Consider the following 24,794-nt stretch of genomic DNA (forward strand, 5'->3'; position numbering starts at 1 on the left):
ACCCGGAGAAAACCCACACATGCACAGAGAGAACATGTAAACTCCTTGCAGAAAGATCCCAGGAAGGGACGTGAACTAGGGTTCTTCAGCTGCAAGGCGACAGTGCTAACCACCAAGCCACTGTGCAGCAAATTCAGATTATGATTGTTTGTGATTAATCTAACATATATTTAGGTGGAATACTGCTTGAAATCACCAAATTGAAGGAAAAAATTACGTTTGGGCTTTGATAAGTCGAATTAGATTTCAGACTTATTGATTAATGAGTACATTTACAATACATGGGTAGGTACCATGACTGATTTGTCAGATGCGGCTCTGCATGATTTGTGATTTGTAGATTGATGCATTGGACTTAAGATGCAATTTGCCGTAAATGAACTGTAATACATTGCCAGATGATCACAGAAAATATCATGCAAAATCTCTTGAGACTCTCTCAGTTGGTCACTTTTGAGGCTTCAGTTTGTGGTGTCTTTTTTCTTTGGTTTCTATTGTACAGACATTACTGTTATTCTGTCCCCTTCTTGTGTTTTCTACATGAGTGCAGTTGCCATTATGTAATATACAGTATGTGTCTGTGTGTATGTAGTGCCTTCTCACTTTCCCTTGTAAATGATGTAAATGTAAATGAAAATGCCAGAATGCAAAGTTAAAGCGTGAGTGCAGCGTCACAGGTAATTACACCGAGCTGTGGAGTGTAATTGAACCTGATCAAACCTGCTCTGTGTAAGTGTGTGTGTGTGTGTGTGTGTGAATGAGTGTGTATGCACTATGAGTGGAATAGAGGCCCAGTGTTCTTGGGTCCCAGCTTTAAATAAGGGGTCTTTATCTGGCCGTGTGTACAGCGCTGGTGTGAAAGCACTAAAGGGCTGAAGCGTTTCCTCCGTACAGACAGGGCTCATGCCGCTCACTCCAGGTGTGGTGACCACTAACCAGCACGGCTTTTAACCGTCATGCCTGATTTGGAGCCTGAGGCCAACCTGGCACACGCACAAGCTCTCACAGTCCAAGTGCACACACAGAATCATGTACACGCACATCCATTTGTAATTTAAACTTAATTTCCCTCCAAGTGTTCATTAAGTTCCCTCTCATCTTAGTCCTCTGCAGTGGAAACAGGGATAGTGGGAGATGTGAGCATTAAGTTTGAGGTATGAGCTTCCCAATCTGCTCTGATGAGCTCCAGAAACAGCTCTGCTCTCACCTTCTCTGTGCACCAGCATCTCTTGCTACCTTCTCTTAGGGAAGATTTTGGGGACTTTGTATGAAGTATGACATTTGCTGACATAGTCAACATCATTTTTAGTGTACCTTGATCATGCATAACTTGACTCCTCACCGGCTAAATGCTTCCAATTCTAGACCAGAGTTGTCGGATAGTGACAGCACCTTCCCCTCTTAACACAGATACGGTAGAGCTGAGTTGTAGTTATTTTACAGTGGCAATGCAGCAAGGCTGACATAAAGGGCTTTTTTATCTGAGCATGATTCCTAAAATGTTGGTGTGCACTGGTTTTGAAAACTCATCAGCCATTATCTTTATTTAAAATTTTTTTTGAACTAATTTTAAATCGGATTCAAGTCATACATTGTACTGTCAGTCACATCAATTCACATCTTAAATTTCACATTTACATCTTGCAGCTCTGAATACTGACCATTAAAACTAGAAAAGCAATCAGAGAATGCAGTACTCCGCCAAGGCTGCTCGGTCGTTGTATCATTTCCATTGGATAAAATCTTTCAAAATCCTTGGATCCAGACTATAAGCTGCATCACTGCCAATATCTAATGACTTGGTCCTTGTGTCATTTCTGACCTTCCCTGAAAATTCCATTCAAATCTGTTAATCCGTTTTTGAGTAATGTTGCAGACAGACAGACAGACAGACAGACAGACAGACAGACAGACAGACAGACAGACAGACAGACAGACAGACAGACAGACAGACAGACAGACAGACAGACAGACAGACAGACAGACAGACAGACAGACAGACAGACAGACAGAGTCTTCACATAACTCTGCCGAGACTCCGCCTCCTTGGCGGATTAATAACACAGCATTTAAACATTTTCCTTTTATTTATTTTACTTAAGACCTGATATCTTCAGTGCACAAGCCTAGTAAATAACATTTTCTTTTCTTCATGCAGGACTTCACTTGGCCAACAATTGAATATCTTAAGTCAAGTAGTAGTCAAACAATTTCTGCCTTTAATGATTTTTTCTACAGTCTACATGAACACTTCTAGATCCTTTAAAGATTTAGTTTAACTAGGTAGAAGTCAAGTCAGACTCATTTCTGAAGCACATTTAAAACAGCAGGAGTTGAACTGAAGTGCTACACAATTACAAATAGCAACCCATAACTTCTAAACAAAATGACTAAAAGGCAAATGTGAATATAAACACAATAAAATAGTGAAACATCGAGGCTACAACAAAATAGAAGATAACAAAGATTTTTTGTTGAGGTGTCTTAATTATGTCTCTATCTGTTTTTCTCTCTCCGCCTCTTCCAGGTCTCCTTTGAGCTGGCCGAGTACACTGCTAACGTAGACGGTGTGGGAACGCTGCGTCTCCTGGATGCCATAAAGACATGTGGTCTCACCAATAACGTAAAATTCTACCAGGCCTCCACGAGTGAGCTGTACGGCAAAGTCCAGGAGATCCCTCAGAAGGAAACCACTCCCTTCTACCCTCGCTCACCTTACGGTAATACGCACAAATACGTAATGCGCTGTAGATCCACATGGAAACACACACAAGGATTACCTAACCTTTTCTACCTTGCACCATTTGTCAAACACTTGCATATGGCCATGTAAGGGCATACAAACACAGATTGCTTGATGCCTCTACCGCACTTTTTCCTGGAGTGTGTGTGAGTGAATAGAAGGGAGGCTTCAGCACTCAGACTGAGTTTGAGCTCTCCACACACCCCGAGGCCAGACGTCTGACTGAGGACTGGAGTGGCTCTCGCTTTAACAAAGACACCTTTATATCGACGGCGCTCAGTTTCTGCGCACACACACACACACACAGAGGCTGCACAAGTGTATGAGCGATCAGGTTTCATGTTCTCTGTTGTCTAAATGCTGTCCTCACTGACACTTTCCCCATCTGTCAACACTCAATCTGAGGCTGCATGGGAGGTGCATACCATCTGTAGAAGGGCTGCTCCTCTATTAATTAGGCTTGGGAAGGGGGAGGCGGGGTCGCCACGGCAATCTCCCTTCACCTTCAGTGTACATCCTGACCTGCGTCTTAATCAACGCACACCTCCCTTCATTTGCTTTGGTATTCCCCTCATCACAGGAGAAGGGAGAAGAACAGAGAGAGGGAAAGAGGGGAGAGATTTTTGTGCAAGTCTGCTTTTGGTCAGTCAGCAGGACTCTGTGGTTCATGCTCCTGCTGTCGAAATATGATCTCCCTAATACTGTGTTCAGCTCTGATATGTAGTGTAGTTACAAACGTGAACCTTTTCTATTCTATGGTCTTGTATCTGCCCTTTTAAGAGGAGGGCATCAAGGAGTCTTTCTCTGCTTAGATTGCCACTCTTTACTGTATTTGTTGAGGGAATAAATCATCTTAATGTGTGTGAGAAAATCAGCCCGTGCACAGTTAGAATCTAAAGAGCAGTGATCTGAAAAAAAAAAAACGCTTTCAAAACTTTTTCTCCTGAAGTGATATTTGTTCACTTTTCAATTAAAGTAAATTAGTACTGATGTAATTCTGTCTTCCTCGTTCCCGTTCTCCTCCTCTGCCTCTCCTGTCAGGAGCTGCTAAGCTGTATGCCTACTGGATTGTGGTGAACTTCCGAGAGGCCTATAACATGTTTGCTGTCAACGGGATCCTCTTTAACCACGAGAGCCCGAGGAGAGGTGAGTGAAAAGCCTGACATGCATTTTGCTATGCTAGGAGAAGAGAAGACAAACGTATACCCTACTTAAAGAGCATTAGTAAAACTGGAAGTACATTAGAGCGCAGTAATGTTTTAATGAAACAAACAAATTATTGTTTATAGTGTTCAGACAGAGAATGACAAATAATACACTGAATTAAAACGCAGTCGAACTTGAACTTTATCATACAGCTCACAAATTGTTGTAATGCAGAGTAACTAATGTTGCAAATGCAACAAAATGAGACATGTGCAAAATAGACATCTTGGCAGTTACAGTTCTTCCTGAAGCACAACAAAATCTCTCCCTGTCCTCCTTTGACCATTTTTTTTCTGTATGCTATATTTGTTTGCAAATAAACCTTAATTAGAATGCCACAAGAGTGATGTTAGTTCTCCAAAGTCATCAGTCATCACCAGGTGTAGAGTAGACGAGGACTTGCAGTGACCAGTGATTTATCAAAACAACTTTTGATAAAGAACTGCAAAAGCACATATTACTGTGAAATCCAATCTCTCTCTGAAGCTACAGCACAACATCCCACATAGTAGTTTCTGTATACAAGGTTTAAATGTGGGCATATAACTAAAAGAAAGTTTCAGTCCAAAAGAAATTGCAATGTAAACTTGAATTAGCACATTACATTTCATAATTTAGCTTTATGCGATTGCAACGGTAAATCTTGCTCTAAATCTTGATCTAAAGTTCATGGGCACAGCGCTCCAGACGAGCTTTTCCACTGGCAGCATTGGTGCTACCAACTTTCTCAGTTTATTGCACAGGCTGAACTCCTCAGTGCTAAACATCTGCTTATCAATAGACACTACAATTTCTGCAGCAGCTACCAAGGAATTAATATTATATATACATATACACTACCGTTCAAAAGTTTGGGGTCACTTAGAAATGTCCTTATTTTTGAAAGAAAAGCAGTTTTTTTCAGTGAAGACAACATTAAATGAATCAGAAATGCAGTCTAGACATTGTTAATGTAGTAAATGACTATTCTAGCTGGAAACAGCTGATTTTTAATGGAATATCTACATAGAGGTACAGAGGAACATTTCCAGCAACCATCACTCCTGTGTTCTAATGCTACATTGTGTTAGCTAATGGTGTTGAAAGACTAATTGATGATTAGAAAACCCTTGTGCAGTTATGTTAGCACATGGATAAAAGTGTGAGTTTTTCTATACACATATATACATACATGTACATACAAAACAAAATCATAAAGCAAAAGAAATATTCCACAATTCTGGACTAGGTCTACATATTGGAAAAGGAGTGAGAAGAAATAAACAAACACTTATTTAATCCCACCCCTTTTCCATGAATTATTGATTGATAATTTCCAGTTTCCTATATATTATGCAATATTTATATAATATATAAATATTATTACTAATGAGACATTATTACATTATGACCAATGAGAGGTGCTGTATAAGATCACATTAACTTTTAACTTGCATACAAAAATGTTGTGTTTGTCTGGACATCTATGTACAGGGTTTCTGAGGGTACCTAAAAAGTCTAAAATTCAATAATCTGATAAATTTATGCCTTAAAATATCTTCATTACCAATTTGATACATTTTGAAAATTGATTGAGTTGTGTCAATTTTACTTTAATAAAGGCGCGTCAACTTCAGTGTCATATTTAAGTATTTTTTTAAAAACAATTGGATAATGCTAACAAAGCTACAAAATAAAACCGGTGCAGCCTGGTTAGAATTGATCAGGGCACAACCAACGAGTGTGTCGATAGGTGGGCTAGTATTGCATCTCCTCCCATCAAAAAAATATTGCAAGGAATAAGTTAAAATAATTTCTGTTTTATTAATGCTCATTTGATATGGGTAAGTGCAAGTTCAAGGACATTGCCTGAGAACAGTGCATTTAGTGTTTGATTGAAGAAATCTGGTTGCTGGAAATAATTTATTGAAGCACACAAATTGCTCAAATTATTATCATTATGTATAAAGGCCTTAGAATCACATAGGAAGTCAGAAAAACGTGATGGAAAAAAAAGCCACCAACGAACACCTGCCATCACTCAGTATTGTTCTGTGTCTGGATCATCGCCAAAGTCCAGCAACTCTAGTGAGCAGCCCGCGGATAGCATTTGAACTTTTGCCAACAGGAAAAGTGGCGCGGCTCTGGACTTCACACACAGAAATTTAGGTTGTTTGATTCTACAATAAACAGCAGAAGTGGTTTTGGTACATTTTTTTGCCAGTATGAACATGAAATATTAAGTAGCGTTCATAATAGTTGAAAAAAATTCTGTTTAACTTGTTGAAACCTGCAGAAACCCATGCAATATTAAAAGCAAATTATTGTCTAAACTGATGTGGTTTTTATCAGATGTCCTATTTATTCACTTTTTTTTTGCCAATTAGGAATGATTATATCATATCACCATCATTCTTTTGTCAAGATAATATTACGAGCTGAAAAAACCTTGACATGACTTAACCTCAGTCTCAGCAGCACGCTAAAACCCACAATAAAGCAGTCAAACAGACGCTAAACCATTGTTGGATTGTGTGAAGGTATTCAATTACATGCTCTATATAAAGTCATATTCATTTACCAGCGGAGCCAGGTTTCTCATAACCACTTGACACACACCCTCACACACATTCTGACACATAGTGAGTGGGTTGTGGTCACATTTTTAATATGTGCTCTGAGCCCCGAGGGTTGCCGGCGCTGGTTTAACCCGATTTACATGCCACCACGGCTCAAAATGAATACCACATGACTGCCGTTCCAGCACTGTGCCCAGGTCAGCCGCGCAGGTGTTTATGATTTATCCACTAATGGAGGCCCTGGCCACGACCCCAGCCAAGGTCAGGGGTCATCCAGTAAACCCTAATGGGTTACCACAGATAGATAGGTGTGGGAACTGGTGTTGTTTACAGCCAGTTCAGCAAAATGCCGTGGTCACCTTCGTGGTAGAATGCAAAAATGAGTTGACGTCATTACACTGGGAACAGTGTGTGCAGTGACAAGTGGGAAGATTAGGCTGGATGACAGGAGGGATAGAAAGCTCATCTACATGAGACTTTGCTAGGTCGCTAAGTGAAACATTCTCTGATTTTATTTAATTTTTAATTTGATAGTTTACTGACTTTTCACATTGAATCAGACAGGTAGTCAGTTTAAAAATATATATATATATATATATATATATATATATATATTTTGAAGACATCTCCTTGGACTTTGGGCTTTTGAAACTTTCCACTGTTTCCTGATGTTTTTATAGTCTTTATTCCAGTAACAGAAAAATCCAGTTATGGCTCAGTACCCATTAAACCCTAAAGACATGCAGACAGACTAACCAATTCTTTAATCAGAGATGCGCGTGTCCTTTTGCATGTGTCCCATGCCGTGTCCTTTTCCTCACATACACATAATGGCCTTATAAGGACAAAGCTCGCTGGCCTCCTGATAACACGCCGTCAGCCTTTTGGTTCTTTGTGAGGTCTTTCTCATCTCATCTCATTCTTGCCACACACACTCCTTTCTTCTCTCTTCTCTTGCTTCAGTCCATGTCATCCTCCTCCCTTCTCCACTGTCAGCATTTCTGCAGCAGGCCATTGGGTTTACTCCTGCCACTTCTATTCTCAGAGTTACGGCTGTTGTTGCTCATAAAGCAGGAACGCTGTGCTGTGATGTGGCCAGATGTCCCACGGTTGCCTTGCACAACCCAGTGTGGCGCTTGTGTTGGCTGGATTGGCCAGTGTTTACCCAGGCCCCCGGGGCCAGCCATGACCCTGCCGCTGCCACATTGAGGGGGTGTTAGGCTGTGCAGTCCGTTACTCACAGGAGGGCGTTTTAGGGGAGGAGTTGGTGCTTTGAGCTGCAAAACACCCTCCTGGCATATTTGCTGATTGGAGTGTAAGGTTATACTGTAAATCATGTAGTCTGAAATCCAGAGTTGCTGACTGTTGTAAGCATCTACTGGTGAGTAGAATGTAGTAGACCAAGTGCAAACAGCGACTGAGTTTTTAGGATCCATGCTCTTGTTGTTTCATTAAATCCACTAAGACAGCTCCGCATCAACTGTTCAACAGTGCATTAAACATTACCTAGTATAAACTCTTTATACTGTTCATGAAGTGTGTTAATAACTCACCAGTTCTGACAGGGAAAGACAGTGATTATGACTGCCCAGAGAAAGATTAAACTTCTCAACAGGAAAACCTCCAATAAAAGCACACAAATGAAAATCAATACATTTCCACATTAATTTGATTCCCGGGTGATTTTGGAAAATTGGACCACCAAAGATGCAAAAGAAACATTTGCAGATCATCCGTGCCGGACGAATCGCTCCCCTGCACTAAACTACACCCTCAACATCTCTGTTCAGTATTTTGTATCGCTGTTCCTACATGTTTAAAGGTCCAATGTGGTGAAAATCCATTTTGCAATATCTTGGTGGTGTAAAACAAAAGCTGTGAGAATATCAAGATGCTTACTACTGGCAATCCTCAAGACTCTCCTCCAGTAGATAGCCTCCCAGCTTTACAAATCAGTCACAATTTTGTTCAGATTTTCATTAGGAACTGAGGAAGCAATGGTTATCCAGCTGATACGCTGCCTAATCTTGCCCCCTCACTGCCTGCTTGCTTTATGTAAACCATTCAGAAAGAGCAGCTACCTCACAGTCCATAACGTTAATTTACTTTCTGAAGCTGCTTCTGCGAACTCTAAATTGTGTCATCCATGAGCAAAGGACACCCAGTGTTCTGCTGTTGGCTGCATGCATGCCCAGCATGTGAGCAACTATAGTTCCACTGGATCACTTTGATTTTTGATGGTGGTGTCCCCATAACAGTATTAAAGTCCTTAGTGTTAGCATGCTAGACAGCTAATGTGTAACATTTCCATTAGCTTTCTTTGCATGCCCACAGGTCAGAGCTCTGTGAAAAGTGTAGGACTGAGAGATATTCAGAGGTAGTGGAAACTTAAAGGGCAATTTGAAACCAATACACAGCGACTGGGTTGACTGGGATGTCATCTGTTGTTTCAGAGCAACAAGTGTCAGCCGTTTAAATGTGTTTGCTTCTCTAGTGCTCTCTGTACACACATATACTATATTTGTATACAGCTTAATTCCCAGTAAATGTTGTCATTTATGTACTTTTCCAGTCTCTGTTGTCAGACAATGAGACCCGTATGAAATAGTGACTGAAACACATCCAATTAAGACTCCATTTGAACCAGCAGTCACTTCAGAGCCACTTCCCAGCTTCAGCTCTGTGTAACTAAAATGCAAATTTTTTAGCCGCAGCATCATCTGAGAAACTCACCAAACACGTGGCTTAAAAAACAACGGCTGTGCTGGTAAATCAGCAATATGTCAAATTATTGCTCAGAGAGAAAGTTAGAAGCGATTGATCATCCTTATCTCGCACATTCATTCATGTCTGTATTGGCTGCTGTGCAATTGGTTGTTTTGTTTTGAGTCTTCTTCCTGAAGGGGGCATAGACAGCACCAGCTCAGTTGCATTTTAAGTGACAGACAGTAAAACAGCCCATTTGGAACAGTGCTAAACCCAGGGGTTATGCAGTTATTGTGACATAAATCATTCTTGCAATATTTTGAAAAGAAACATTGAAAGACTACAACAGATTGTTCATTATCTGTATTCTGCCCCTCCTGTACTTTAAAAACCACTAATTATTCACTGAGGTCCATAATATCAGGTTCAGTGACCCTGACATCACCACCACTAAGCACCCTCTCCCACACACAGGAAGGACGATGATGTCATTATCCCAGAATGCCAGTGGAAGTGTGTTTGTCTGAGAAACAGATAGATGTTTGCTTTTATGAGGGCAGGTCCTCACTGAGTTTGGCTTTATTGGCCTCTGCCACAGTGACCTACCAATGGCCCAGTCATGTTCACGACACAGTGTGGTGCATCATGTTGGATGATCTGGTAGCTGCTGGGAGTAGCAGGAGAGGGAAGGAGCTTACACTAGTTTCTCTCAGGTGTACTGTCCCTTCATAGGATGCCAAAAGGAGCTCTATCTGTCACAGCACTCAGGATGACTTAATCCCAGCAGGAATGTGCTTCTGGTTTCTCTTACTGTTCTTGTAAACACCTGACCATTCTAACAACAAACAGCTGATCTCCATTGTTCTGCAGCAAGAAGTCGGGAAGGAAAAATATCTCGATGGAGATACAGTGTGAAGCAAAGCAAACAGAAGCCTGCATCTGCTGGCCGGTTCACACCGCAGCTTGCTCCTTTCTGGTTAGCTTAGTTGTTAGCCATAACAAACAGTCCTCACACTGGCTCTGAAGAGAGAGATTAGCGTTAGCAGGGGTGCTAAGTAGACTCCATATTGCTGTGACATATGAGACAGTGTAGTACTCCAGTCTCTTGGATAGAGTGATCAGCAGCGAAACCTGTGCAAATAACCAGTTCATATGTTTATTTGGTCATCTTATTCAACAAACATACAGCACCTGAAAGTCCCCCCAAAATCAGATTTGGACAATAAAAGCTAAACCCAAATTTAATTTATAGTTATTAGCAGAGTCTTGGTCTGAGGCTGTGCAGTAAATCAGCACAGCAATATGTTTTATGTGTGTATACACAGTTGATACGACTGACCAGCTCCAGTTGTAGGCTGATCCCCTGGTTTATTTGGGGAAGTCCTATCCATCTCTCTTCCCTCTGAGCTCTGTGGTTCACGCTTGGCAGTATAGAATAATATACTGTTATGTTAGGAGAGAAGACCAGTTAGCATTGGGGAAGTTAGAATAGCACTGCCAAAGTCAATGCTGCCCCTTAAAACACACACATACAGCCGCTCAGCCTCTACATGCCTTGGCTTCATCTTTCTGCTTTTGTTGAGGTTGAGCCCAAAAGGTCAGATCGCATGATAGATTTGTAAGGGGATATGTTTTCCATTTATCGGAGAGGTTATTTTCAAAGGAAATCTTCAGATGGGAATGACTCGGTCAGCGGGCGTCAAGGGGATTTGGCAGTATCTTTTAAGACGGAACCCAGTACGGAGCAGGCACTTTTTGTTTTTCGGTCTTTAGTTTCGTTGGGTGTTGATGAGAAAGGGCTGAGAGCAGCCTAAACATCAGCTGAACTATGGCCAGGTGAAGAGCACGATCTAAAGACCCAAAGCAGAGCTGATGACAGAGTCCTCTCCTCCCTTCACACCTTCCACCGCCTTCCCTCTGCCTCAGCCTACCTTTGCCTCAGACGTGTCATGTGGTCATTGAGGTTTCTACCTTCACTCATCCCCATTGCTGCCCTTAAACCAATATTTGTTGTCCCCAATCACCATGGTAACCAAGAATCTTGTTGATTGAGTGCTTGCTTTGAGCGCCGTAATTGCACCATAACTTGAAGGCACCATGTCGCCTCTCTCAGCCTTTGCCAGGCCCTGTCAGAGCCCTGCAGGAGTAGACCTAAACCTCAAGATGTCGCTCTACAGTATTTACAACTAGTCCAACTGCAGGATGCTGGCTGGCAAAAGTACATCTTTGTTTTCAATACTAGGGTGAAACAGTGTCTCATACCGTCTCGGTTTTGCAATGTGGATGTGGTGCTGTCAGTGTTGAAGCTCAAGAACAACATATATCATCCACTCCCCTGTCTTTCTCCACACCTCCCCTTTCTTTCCTCACACCTTTGCACACACTGTGCCCACCATCCATTTTATTGCGTCACATCCAATGAAACAATTTGTGACTTTCCTGGTCTTTGTCTTTTACTTCACATCCCTACAGCTCTACTCCAAATCTCCTTGCATCACATTTCTTTCTCTCTGCTCCCTTCCTTTCAGTTAAGTCAGCCTAGAGTGAATGCAGCAGTCTATCAGGTGTGAATAGACGCTATGTTGGCGGGGCTGAGTGCATGACCTATCTTGGATGTAACACAAATATTCTGCCTTCATTGAGGCTCCAGAGATCAGTCAGAATGTGAATTGTGCAATAACAGTGATGGCAGACACTGACAGGTCTTTGGACTGGGTGGAATTTGGCCAACCCCAGACCTAGGGAAGATTCCTCCTGCAACATCACTCAGTGCTCCTGCAAGTCAGGTATTTTGTTCATATCTCTGCAGAGACAAAGACGATGGGTGTGATATGAGTACGCATTCATTTTGATGTAAATAGGGCTATAAGGTTGACCTACATCCTAGAACGTGTGGGAGTGGAGATGGAAATTAAGGGTTACATTTTTCATTTTAAATCTACCACAAAGCCTTTCGCTCCCCTAGGCCGTTTCTCAAAGACAGCATAGGATTATGGGATTTGCAGTTCTGGTTGAATTCCAAAACAGGTGTGTAAACCCTGTGTTGAGGCAACCTGAGGGTTTCTATGACAACATTGTGGCAATCAAAATTATGTTCAAGCTATTTTTCCTTTTCCACTTTTAAAAAATGGCCAGTTCAGACAAGCCCATGACAGAAATGACTTAACTGTCAAATATCTGGAAAATACTTGGAATGAGTCTTTGCATTCAACATATTAAAGAAAACTAAGCAATCTGCAGTCCTATTTTTAGATTGTGCTTCATTAAAACAGTTGAGTTACCAAGCCATTTTGTACTAAAAAAGAGAGCAGTTAGTAACATCCTGCAGTCGCCTTGGAACAGATTTACATGGTGATGAAAAACATACGGCAGGTCGAAAGCTGTAAGAGGAAACTTGGCTTAGGAAGGAAGTAGATGTTTTACCTGTGCAAATGTAACATTAAAGATCAACTTGATAAATGTTTCACATGATTCAAGACTTGAGTTTACTCAGCTTTTCAGTTTTTCCAGAGCTAATGTACCATTCGGCTGAGCCATGACCGCACATTATGTCTTCAAAATAAATGTTACAGGAGAGAGAAATTTGAATAAATCACGCTGCGGTTGAATCTTAATCAGTAAACCTACATAAATACACTCACAGACAGTAATATAAATGAGTGTGAGTCAGACGTCTTGAGGTCTGGGTGTGTAAGGTCTAGGCCGTCACACAGTTTGAGACTTTATAAGTCACCTTTCTTTAATTGTATGGTTCTAACAACAGAATCTGTTGAGTAACTGGGGCCGGTTGAGCCAAGTTTTTTTTTTTTTTTTTTCAGAGGCACAGTCTCAGTCTGACTCCCCCCAGACTGAAGCCCCCAACTGACAGCTTCTGTCCTCATCCTGTCTGGGCCCACATGGCCTAGGCCTGGATGGGTGACATCTCCATACATTTCTCCTCTTCCTTCTTTTCCTTCTCGTACTTTGAGCCCAACTGTGCCAATGAAGCCTGTGTGTTACGTTTTTCCTGTTGCTTCTGTTGCCAAAAAATGAAAAGGGATGATGGAAAAGAAACGAAAAGAAGAAAAGAAACGGTTAAGTGGGAATGAGAGAGAGAGAGAATGCGAGTGAGTGTCAGTTTCTGGCATGGGTTTTGCTGTCTGCTCAGTTTTCACGGCCCGTGGTTTTATTAGACTTTCCGCCGGGCCATGGGCAAGGTTAAACGGCCACCGCTGCCCCATTTCGGCTCAGAACCTCCTGTTAGCCCCCCCTCAGCTCCCCTCGCCCACCTTCACCCCCTCCCCTTGGCCGTCCTGCAGTGCCGCTGCCAGTAAAGGAAACACATTAACACCCGGGCCAGTAACAGAGCAGGCTTTGTCCACATCCAGGCCGGCCGGTCCATTAGGCCCACGCTCTGGTCCACGCTGTACCAATTAGAGAAGGCAGGGAGCAGAGCCACTCCAAACAGAGGTGTGAGCTTTACAAGGAGACTACAGGTGTGCTCAGGGGGAAATAATGGACTTTATTACTGATTGGGGTACTGTGCTACACTGTATACCTCTGTCACCTTTTTAAGAGCCAGCTCAGCTCTGCAGAGTTTTGACAACCTGTGTTTAACCTGCAAACTTGAGTTTCCCTAGGACGCTGGATCAAATCAAAACTCCTGCCTTCCAATTTACTGCAGTTACCAATCTGGGATCTTGTTACATTGCTTTGCCCTGTTGGTTCCTAGTACATGCTATTTAGAGGGCTGCAATGAATGAAGCTGCAATTATCATGTAATCTTTTGATCATATTTTCATTCCTTATTTATTCTAAAAAGAACAGAGAAAATATTGGGAATTTTCCATCTCAAGTTTCCAGAGATCGAAGCGACATTTTGAGGTAGCATGATTTTCCTGATCAGCATTTGAAAACCCACAGAAATGTTATTAATTTACAAAGATGTTCTACCAAAATACTGTTTGTTAAAAAAAAAATTAAAAGGGAAACATGTTTAATTCAACAGTCAGTTTTTAAAATTTGTCCACACATTGCAGACTCAAAGATAAATACAAAACTGTTTCACATATCTTGAAATAGCAACTGCTGTGGTATAATGTTTCAAAGTAAAAATTCATTTTGAGAAGGTAAGCCATCAAATACTGTACATGGCTTTTTGAATAACTGAAAATAACTAATAGATCATCAAAAGCCTGCTCAAGTTGAATGTGAATTTCTCTAGTGGCTAAAATACCAAAAATCAAACCCCTTTATGAAGTTGGAGGACTTGCAAGACAGGTAAAATGTTGAAAATCAAAATAGCAGCGACCAAGTTAACATTGCTTTTAGTCCTTAAAATGCTGCCAAAGTCCAAAAGCACTGGATCAAATAACTCACATGATGCAACTTGAGAGCATCTTCACTGTGCACATTGTGTCAGTCGCAGTATGGTGAACGCCCCAAAGCCTGTGACGGGATGAGAGCATGCTTAGTTGATATGGGTGAGAGCAAAGCTGACAATCGCACATGTGTCAGTGGCAGATGAGTAATTTTTGGTTCACATCTGACTACACTTAACAGGAGCGGTGGTATCTGCCAGAACAGATGACCTGCCAGGTTGGAGAATGGCCCCGAGGCCAGACGAGATGATCACACAAAGACAGGATACGTCTGACATCGGAGGGGGTTTCCATCGACAATTTATCCACGCTTTGTGGACGCGTGCTATTTCTGAATAAACGTGTCGATAATTCTGATTCAAAGACCCGAGAACAATAGATGGCTTTGAAAAGTAATGTAAAATCGGTAGTGTGATCCAGAGACAGGCAGAAAACTGTATAGAGGCTCATTTAAGCTTTATTAAACTCCTGCTCAACATGGCGACAAAGCAGCGTTGACACGGGGGCCATGTGATCTGCTACCAACACACAACATGCTGTATTTTCTTAAATAAGCGTGTCTAACCTTCCCTGGTCTGTTTCTGCTCAGCCTGCCTAGGGCTGTCGCTTTCCTATGAAATAATTACTACAAATTTGGTGCATTCGCATGATTGGGTTCATGGGATTTTCCTGTGTCTAAATGGAGGCTCTGCTCCATGTCAGGGGAACAGTGATACAGTGTCGAGACAGAGCTGTGCTATTATGGCCAGGATGGACTCAGAGCTAAAAGGCAACATTCATCTTAAACATGATGAGTTTCAAAAAAAAAGACTGTAGGAGCCCTTAAGAGGTCTCAAAGAGGTTCACGCAAGGTTGTGGGAGATTTATGTACAGTGGAGATGCTGTGTGAGCTAAAAATAACCAACACTTTGATGCACGTTTAAAGCTTTTCTGTATTTTCACATATCCTCCATTTTGCTTTTTGAACATTAGCCAGAATAGACTTGCAACATTTAAACTTCTGAAACTCTAATAGGCTGTTTCAGCTAAGATGGTGGCAGTATTAGACGCGACACCCTCATATTTAGTGTTGATTTCCATTACTATAATGCTGTATTTGGGTTGGAGGCCTGGACCATTTATTCACAAGCTCTCTGCACCATCTTTTTCCCCCACAGCATGAGCAGAGAACATGACACCGGCCCACAGTGTCCCGCCAAAACACCCAAAAGCGTCTCTAACCCTTCTCGCGGCACAGAAATAGTCATTAGAAGCTCATTTGTTCTTCTCCAGATAATATCGCCACGTGGGCCTACTCGGATGGGGAGCAGTGCTGGGCGATCTGGCTCATGAGTCGGCAGGCAATGTGGTGATTCTGGACTGGACACTGCCCCAGGCAGAGCCAGGGTGGTCCTGTTTGGTTGTGATTTTTCTGTGGAACTTCACTGTTGCTTTTTTTTTTTTCTGTTGACAGGCTGATGCTCTGAGATTTGTTTTGGCATACAGTCCAGATTTGTCACTAAAACAGTGAATTAGAGAGGAAAATGAGAGAGAAGAATTCTTAAAGAATCTAGTGGTTGTCATGTGAGGTGGCAATGAATTGATTTGACTTGGGGTTGCTTTTTATTTGAGTTTTTTGCTTTGGCTAAAAGGAAGGTTTGGAACAGTAGTGGAGGTTTGGATGGCTGTCTGTGTGTGTGTGTGTGGTGCTGGAGTGTTATATAGAAGTTTTGAAGGAACCTCTGAAATAAGTCTTCAACACGGAGGCCTTGATTTCACTTATCTGCAAATTGTTTCTCTGTTTCTTTTCTTTTTGTGTGTGTTGGATCCCTGTAATATTTATGTCCTGTGTAAACTGTAATTGAATTCAGAAGATGCCAACAAAGCATTTTTAACGTATGTGTTTTAGGTTCAAACTTTGTGACGCGTAAGATCAGCCGTTCTGTGGCAAAAATTTACTTGGGCCAACTGGAGAGCTTCAGCCTGGGCAACCTGGACTCCAAAAGGGACTGGGGCCACGCCAACGACTATGTGGAGGTAAAACACACACAACCATTACCACACACAAGCCTAGAGAAACACACACAAACTAGGCGTGCACTGCTTCAGAGTTGAACAGGGTTCAGATGTGCACATAGCATTAACAGGCCGTGTTTTCCCAGATCATTTGAGGCCGCAATATGTGATCTGCATGAAGCCTCCTATGATTCTTTGCCAAAAGAGAAACAGAGATAGAGAAAGAGAAGGGCAGCGGGAGGAGAGGGAGAGGGCCGCATGCTGAGAGGCCACAGACTGCACTCTGGTTTCCCACAACTCACCCATATCCCAGATCCCTTCAGGCCCCCACCACCATTCCCAGAACGCTTGCAGAAGAAAGAGGGATATTAAGGGAACACCGTGTCCTGGGGACGATGACAGAAATACTGTGTTTGTGTTAACGTAATGGTGCCAGCAGCAAACAGAGAAAGGAGTGGGGAGATGAAACGAACAGTGGGGTCGCCACGTCTAGGAGCAGACGGAGCTCAACATTTCTGAAAGTGTGTGTTTTTCCCCAGTGCGTATGTGTGTGAGGTAGCACACATTCCTGTGTGTGCGCCGAAGTGTGTGATAGGTTAAGGTTGGAACACGTGTGTCAGGCTGTTGAGATGAAAGACTCAACGGGTTGCCATGTCTGACAGCAGACCCCTCGCAGCGGCCTGTGTTATTATTAGGAGGTGATGGTGGCAGAGGTAGTGGGGGGTGCTCTTTGAGATGGGAGTGGGGGTGAGGAGGTTATAGTGTGGAACTTCAGTTTAACTGCAGATCGCAGTGTGGGGTCACTGCGTCAGAGCAGGGTGGCAGTGCGGTGGTGGTTCATGCTGTTAAGGCGGGGCAAGAAGGCATCAATGGCGTCAGCGAAGCATCAGTCACTGTATGATTACGGGAATGCTGTCCATTAGCCATATCCAACGTAACCACACAGAATAATTTTTGGCTGTGGGAGGAAGTCTGCCTAGAATTGGAACTGCCGCAGTGGAAACACAAAAGCTTAGTTTTCAAGAAACAAACCGTACGATTGTATTTTGCTATCATGCAATCGGATTGATGTCTGATCAAATAAAAGGATAGTAAGATCATGTCTGCAAGTAAAGTCCTGTCCATCTTTTTATATTAAAAGTCAATGGAAAAACTCATATCGGCACAAAAGAGATTTAGATTCAAGGTGAAGCTAATTGCAGTAAAGACGTGCCAATGCGAGTTGACAGTGTTTCAACTTGAACAAACAGCTAATCAAAATCATAATTTGCAAGAATGCAATTAGCAAATTGTGAAGGCTGCAATTTAAGATATACTTAATGCAGCATGACTGATTAAGAATTTTGCTTGTGTGACAACAGATGTATAAATTCATACCAACCTTCTTGTGTGACAGTCACACTTCTTGGTTGTCTCGCATAGTCAGACCAGTCTGCAAAACAGAATTTTTCTGGCTCTTACTCATGATCATTCTGCCATAGAGGGAAATGCTAAGACTTGTTTGTATGTCTTGAAACCAATCACAGTGGTAACAGGCAGAGCTTAGTCAGAGATGGTGTCCCCTCAAAACACTCATGTGGAATAGTTTTGGTGGATCATTTGCACGCAAGGAGGTGAACCCTGTCATTAAAACGGCTAATAAGGCAAAAAAAAAAAAAATTCAAACAAACCAAAAAACAAACACTTGCACGGCTTCCAAACTGCATGATCTAAAACAAAATTTGAAATTTCAGCATGTAGATTGCTAGCTCCAAGGTTTTTGTATTCCGTAGTGACAGTATTATTGACAACAGCAACAACCAAATAGTAGAAGTGAAATACTAGAAGTGGAGGAGAACGTCACATGAAATACATGGCCAAAGGCAGGCTTGTACCTGCGGCCTACATCCAGTGAGTCAGACTGCACTTTTGGTGGTGTCTCGTGATAATTCTTCACATTTAAACTCTATCACACAGTGAACACTGAGCTGAAGTTTGACTAACACCGATCACATTGTAATATCTACCAGAAAAATTTAAATGATCGTTTCCCCAATATCATTAAGCATTGCTCTGCATGCGCATAGAGACAAAGAGGGAGAGGGAGAGAACCTAGAGTATATCGAAGACAAACCGAATTTAGGTCCAAGTTTGTGATGCTGTGCATGCATGGTCAGTGCATTGCCAGTTAGCTACAGCTAACATCTGTAAAGGCTGACTGTGAAATGGTGAAAAATCATGGACTCTTTAGTCACTTTATAGTCATTGTAATCCCAATAAATTTAGAAAAATAAAGGCTCTGTGTTAAAATGTTAAAAGGGAGAATATTACAGAACCTAAAATTCAAGTTTAAATTAGATTTTTTTGTATTCTGAAGCAACTTAGAATGGCTTTAGTAGCTGTAATACATATTTTATTGCTGATTGTGGCTGCAGTGTTCTGATTTTTTCTACATTTCTATGACCTGACTGGTCCCAGCTGAGACTCATGCCCACTGTAGTATTTATAGTCATTTAGAATGCCAAACTGACAGATTTCTTTGAAAGAATTTAAATGGCCAAAACATCTATTGTTAAATCCTTTGTGTAACTTTAATGACGCAGTCTTAAGAAATAGTGAGCTAAACGTAAAATGCAAAAATACAGAGAGCAAAAACAACAGAACCTATTATCTTCCCATTTAGCTGCCATATATAGAACTAGTTCTTACTCTTATGCAAGTAAAATGTTGGTTGTTGGGTCTTATATAGCAAGTTACTTCTTCTTGTGACAACTCCTCCGAGTTGTGTAATGTACTTTGTGTTGTACGGGTAGCCTTGTGTTGCTAGATTTGTGCGTGCACACTGGCCTGTCCAGAGCACCTGGTGCTGAGACGCTCCAGGTTTCCTGTGGGAATGGCTGACATTCCAATTTGGGTGAATCAGGCACCTCCTCGCAGCGCGTCTCCTGTTTCGGAAAGGCGGATTTCGGGAAGCCAAACAGAAGCTCGAGGTGCTGAGGGGAACCGAGGTGGAGGAGGAGGAGGAAGGGGGGAATTTGAAAGGAGAAGGGAAACAGACGCGTGTTTGTGGGGCATTTGTACATTATGCATACGCAAACCATCTCTCCTGCTGAAAGTTTGCCCCACCCAGCAGACCATCAAAGACCACGACTGTCACCATGACCCCCCTTCTCTGCCTCCGTCTGTCTCACTTTGAAATATCCATCCAGCCTGCACCAGCACTGTGTTACCATGGCGAAGCCAAACAACTGGCGATTTGTAAACAGAACCATGTGTGTCTGCTTTAGGCTGACAACTGCTTTTCCTCCCTCTCTCTCTCCCTCTCCTCACTCCACCCAGGACAGGGAAATTGCTTGTAATTGGCTGTGGATGGATTGCGGGTGGCAGGAGGGGCGTGCTGTGTGTCTGCTGTAACGACGTCTGAAGGCGTGCGGCTGGCTGGGCATCGTCTCAGCTGGGTATCGGGTATCCATCCCAGGCAGGCAGACAGACCTGGAGCTGCCCAGTTACTCTCAATGGAGCCCTTTATTATTATTATGGTATTATGGAATAGATGCCGGGAGCTGAATGCTTTAGAGTAAAATCGGCAGATAAAATAATTTAAATCCTCCTGATCTCATTTTCCTCAAAGGGGTAAAGCTTTGGACTTTCTCAGTTTTGTGACCGCGTTTGAAACTCGCCTTTTTTTTTGGACTGTGGTTCTCTGGGATTTGGCGATACAGTGCAAATTTCTTACTTAGAGGGTGCCAAGGAGAAGAGGAAAGCCACAGCAATCAGTCACTAACAGCTCTATCTGAGCAGATAAAGATGTAGTAGTCGGCCATCTTACCGAGGACTGCCCTCCTCCCTCTTGTTCCTCCTCTCCTCCCGGCCCTCAGTTGGCCCAGGGTGGGTACAGCTGTTTGGAGCCCCTACCACCCTCTACATCTCCTCCACTTCTGGCTCCAGAGAGTCATTTCCAGTGCAGAGAAGAGAGCTGGCAGGGAGGGAGCAAGAGCAGAAGTTGACTTGGTGGTTTTGGACCTCTCTCTCTCTCTCCCCTCTGGCTCCATCCCACTCCACTCTTGGCCTCTCCTTTTTGTCTGCTTCCTCTCCCACCTTGTTTTTTATTCTTCATGTCCCTCCCATCTCTTAACCTTTAACTATCTGGTGTTTCTTAAAAGCTGCGTCACTATAATGAACTGCTGGCAAGTCGTTACCACCCAGTTACCAGATATTTCCCTCTGACAACTAATAACCAGCTCTTATTTTTCCCCTGACTGGAGCTGGCGGTGCTGGTGTCTGTGCTGTAGTGGACTAGAAACCGTTGCCAGATGAGATGTGGCTGACCCGCTGACACACACCACTGACAGCCCCTCCTCTCTGCTCTTGTCTTGTTCACATATTTATTTTCAAAATATAATTACCTGTGAAATTCTGGTCAGTGGAAGGTGTTTCATTGCAGTCGTCAGGTGCGTGCGGTTGCCCCTGTGTGGCAGTAGCTGTCTGATTCCTGGCATTGTGTGAAGGCAGCGAGGTGACGGAACTGCCCTGAAAGTGTCATTTTTCACCTCGTTTATTTTTCTTATCCTTTTATTTTTTTCTGCTGCAGCTGCCTCGCTGTGTAGTAATGGTTACAGATGAGGCTAATTAACCAATCACAGCGCAGATCAGGGCCAATCACAGATGATTGATGAGAGCGGTTGGCCATTCATCACGTGTTTTTGGCTTGGGAGGTGACAGCGGGGGCAGGCTCTGGGCATTTGTACAGTAGGCTAGACATTTACATCCACATTTTGGGCCTCTTGCGAAGGCGTCTCAGTGTGCAGAAGGGCCTAGTTTGTTATTTGACATTTCGTGGACATGTTAGACTTCATGGACACCTGTTTGACTGTTCAGATGAGCAATAAGAGCTGAGGGCCATGTTGCTTTGTACACTGTTCTCTTTCTAGTTTCAGCTAAAGAGATGTCAGAATACCAAGTAAATCCATATGTCCCACCAAGTACAGCTTTTGTTAAATTCTATAAATTTAACTTATGTGGCCACACAGCCTTGTAATTTACAGGCATGTTTGACACCCAAGATTATTTTCATTATCACTAACAATCCAAAACACAGAGTATTCACTGTATAATCATAGAAGACGAAGGGAAATAGTATCACTGGCCAGGCAGCAATCAGAGTTTGTGCTTCAAAAAATGACTCATATGATTAAGTCATGAAAACACTACTGCTGGTGGCCTTGATTAGCAGGAACACATCAATTGTGGTGTTTAGTCATGAGTTTAGGGTGTGTATACAATGTGGTTTGTCCTGCTGGATAGTGATTTCTTGCTTCAACCTTCAGCTCAGAGTGCTGATGTAATATCAATATTGTGATTCAGGTATTTATGAGCCTTAGTATTTGATGGAATTTTGATTACTGAAATATTCATTGGTTATTTCTCAGGTCAATATTTTCTGAAAAAAAGGTTTTCAGTACGGATAAAAGCTTTTGATTTTGGTCATCAGCCCTGTGCTGCTTCACTGCAACGTGCATCATGTCATAGAGGGCGCTGTCCCCCTTCTTTCACTGTGTGTGTGTTACATTCGTGCCTGCTTGGATCTTTACAGCAGTGACTCAGGGAGCTGATAAATACCTTTGCCTGCTCTGTAAGGTTTTAATAAACACAGCTGGACCGGTAAAGTGCTAAAATGGGAGCTAATAGGGCAGAGGAGAGGCAGCGTTAGGTTTCATCACCGAAATCTCCTGACTACAGCGACAACTTCCCAACCTCTCAACCCCTGCAGCACACCAGACCTGGCACAATCACAACGTCATCTCTTGAGATTTGTGTGTGCACGCATAGCGGAAAGGATAGATCATTCATTGAGAAAGAAACTGTGACAGCAGCTAGTGTTATGTTGACCTGGCATCCCGCACAAACAGGATGAGTAAATGACAGCAGCTGTGTGTGTGTGTGTGTGTGTGTGTGTGTGTGTGTGTGTGTGTGTGTGTGTGTGTGTGTGTGTGTGTGTGTGTGTGTGTGTGTGTGTGTGTGTGTGTGTGTGTGCGCATTTTGGGGCGTTAATTGCAGGTGAAATTTGAGCCACAGCCTTAATAGCAGCTCAGTAAACTGGAGTTCGCCCCCCTCTGCCTCACAGTAATAAAACCTCACTGATCCTGTAGAAACCTCTACACGCATGAACACATACATGCACACACACTCACACGGGGCTTATTTCACCAACATGTACATTTACACAACATGCTGGCTGAACAAAGCAGGGCATTTTATTCCTTATATAGGACTCCAGTGCAGATATCTGATCCTGGATTGCCCCAAAAGAGCCTCTAAAACCTGTCATTTCAATAATAGGGCTAAATATAGACTCAGTACAGGGAGGCTATCACGGTTAATATGTACACTACCATTCTAAAGTTTTTGGTCACCCAGACAATTTCATGTTTTCCATGAAAACTCACACTTTTATTCATGTGCTACCATAATTGCACAGGGGCTTTCTAATCATCATTTAGCCTTTCAACGCCATTAGCTAACACAATGTAGCATTAGAACACAAGAGTGATGGTTACTGGAAATGTTCCTCTGTACCTCTATGTAGATATATATTCCATTAAAAATCAGCCGTTTACAGGGGGAATACTCATTTACTACATTAACAATGTCTAGACTGGATTTCTGATTAGTTTAATGATATCTTCATTGAAAAAAAATGCCTTTTTTTAAAAGTCCATCCTCTCTGATTCATTGTAAGGAAAGTAATAAAATCTGTTTTTTTATACATAAATTTTAACCAAAAAATACAAATTTTCAAAAAAGTGAGCTTAGTTTGAATTATGTATTTGCTCTTGCACCCATAGTTTATTGTGTTTGACATCTCACTGATGGTTGACCTTTGAAATGTATCTAAAAAAATCTCCTCATGCAACAATGCACTCAAGCCAGTTCTGGTTTGAGTCCAGCCCTCAAGAGATAAAAAATCTAATTTGATGTAGATTCTATTTAAAGAATATTAAAAGCTATGAAAAGGGCAATTCAAATTTATATTTTTAAAAGTTATTCAGCCTCCGTTTTCTTATCAAAGACATGCAGCTTCACACAGCTTAATTTTAAAGTTTTACTGATTATATACAAGTAATGTTATGATGACACGGATTTGCTGTGGCTCCGCAGTAGTTGGACCTCCAGTTAGAAGATCATGATCAAATTAGTACTGAATATGTAACCGGCAGATTTCTGTTATAATCCTGTTTTGAAATTCGTTTTTCTTGTGTTTTTTCCACCTGTCATAATTTCCTAATTTCCACAAACACTGAAAACTTCCTGGATTTTTTTTTTTTTTTTTTACCAAGAGCTAGAACTTACTTGGGCCATTGTAAATATAGTCATGACATACACAAGCAGGCAGAAGAGAGCTGGACCTGCATAAACACTCAGGGAAGTGGTGTAGGAGGTGAGATTTGATGATAGGAATAATGAATTGGGTGAGAGACTTAAAAGAGATCTCCAGGGAGGCACTCTTGCTCCATCTGAGTCCAAATCCTAAATCATTGGACATGGGGAGAGTATTTACTGTGGCAGCTTACCAGGAGGACAGGAACAGAGGTGCAGTGGGAGTCAAAGAGAAGCAAAATGTTGAAAAATTTCACCGTCCAGATAGTTAAGCAGAAGATAAATGGAAGAAGATTGTGTAAAACTGACTCCCCCCTGCTGCTCTAACAATAGAAGAACAGATAACAGACAGATCCATGATAGCAGAGATCCTAGTTACTCCTGTCGTGAAGATGCCATGTCAGGCTGACAGTGAGTGTCTGAGGTGTGTGTGTGTTTCTGCCTTGACATTTCAACTGGAACCACTGTAGCTTTACGGGCAGACAGAAACCCGACCCATTAAGTGTCCTCATTTTTGAGGTGAGATTCAGAGGTTTCCAGTGAACATCTTGATTTTTTCTTTGCCTGTAATTCTGTTCTCTCCTTTCTTACCTTTCTGGTAGTGCAGCTCAGGATGATTGGATGAAAGAGTTGGCCCTTAACTGTGACTGGCTAGAAGATAGCTAATGAGGAGAATGATTGCTGCATACGACACATTTCCATTAGTACCTACTCGGCTCGACTCGGCTTGACTCTACTCGGTTTGTGAGGTTTTCCATTAGGATGTAGTACCTGGTACCAGGTACTATTTTAGTACCTACTCGACTGAGATTCCAAGCGAGCTGAGTCGAGCCGATAATGTGACGTCTCAGAGTGCAGGCCACTGATTGG

At 42.3% G+C, this 24,794-nt stretch overlaps 1 protein-coding gene across 1 annotated transcript in view; it reads left to right on the forward strand.

The window, feature by feature from the left end:
• Positions 1-24,794, forward strand: part of gmds (GDP-mannose 4,6-dehydratase) — a 210,327-nt gene that overhangs the window by 65,153 nt on the left and 120,380 nt on the right. Inside the window, exons 5-7 of the mRNA XM_023277515.3 lie at positions 2,528-2,720; positions 3,785-3,889; positions 16,462-16,589. Of these exons, the coding sequence (XP_023133283.1) occupies positions 2,528-2,720; positions 3,785-3,889; positions 16,462-16,589 (426 nt within the window). The remainder of the gene's footprint in view (positions 1-2,527; positions 2,721-3,784; positions 3,890-16,461; positions 16,590-24,794) is intronic.

The sequence above is a fragment of the Amphiprion ocellaris genome, chromosome 2, assembly GCF_022539595.1.
Source record: "Amphiprion ocellaris isolate individual 3 ecotype Okinawa chromosome 2, ASM2253959v1, whole genome shotgun sequence".
Taxonomy (NCBI): Eukaryota; Metazoa; Chordata; class Actinopteri; family Pomacentridae; genus Amphiprion; species Amphiprion ocellaris.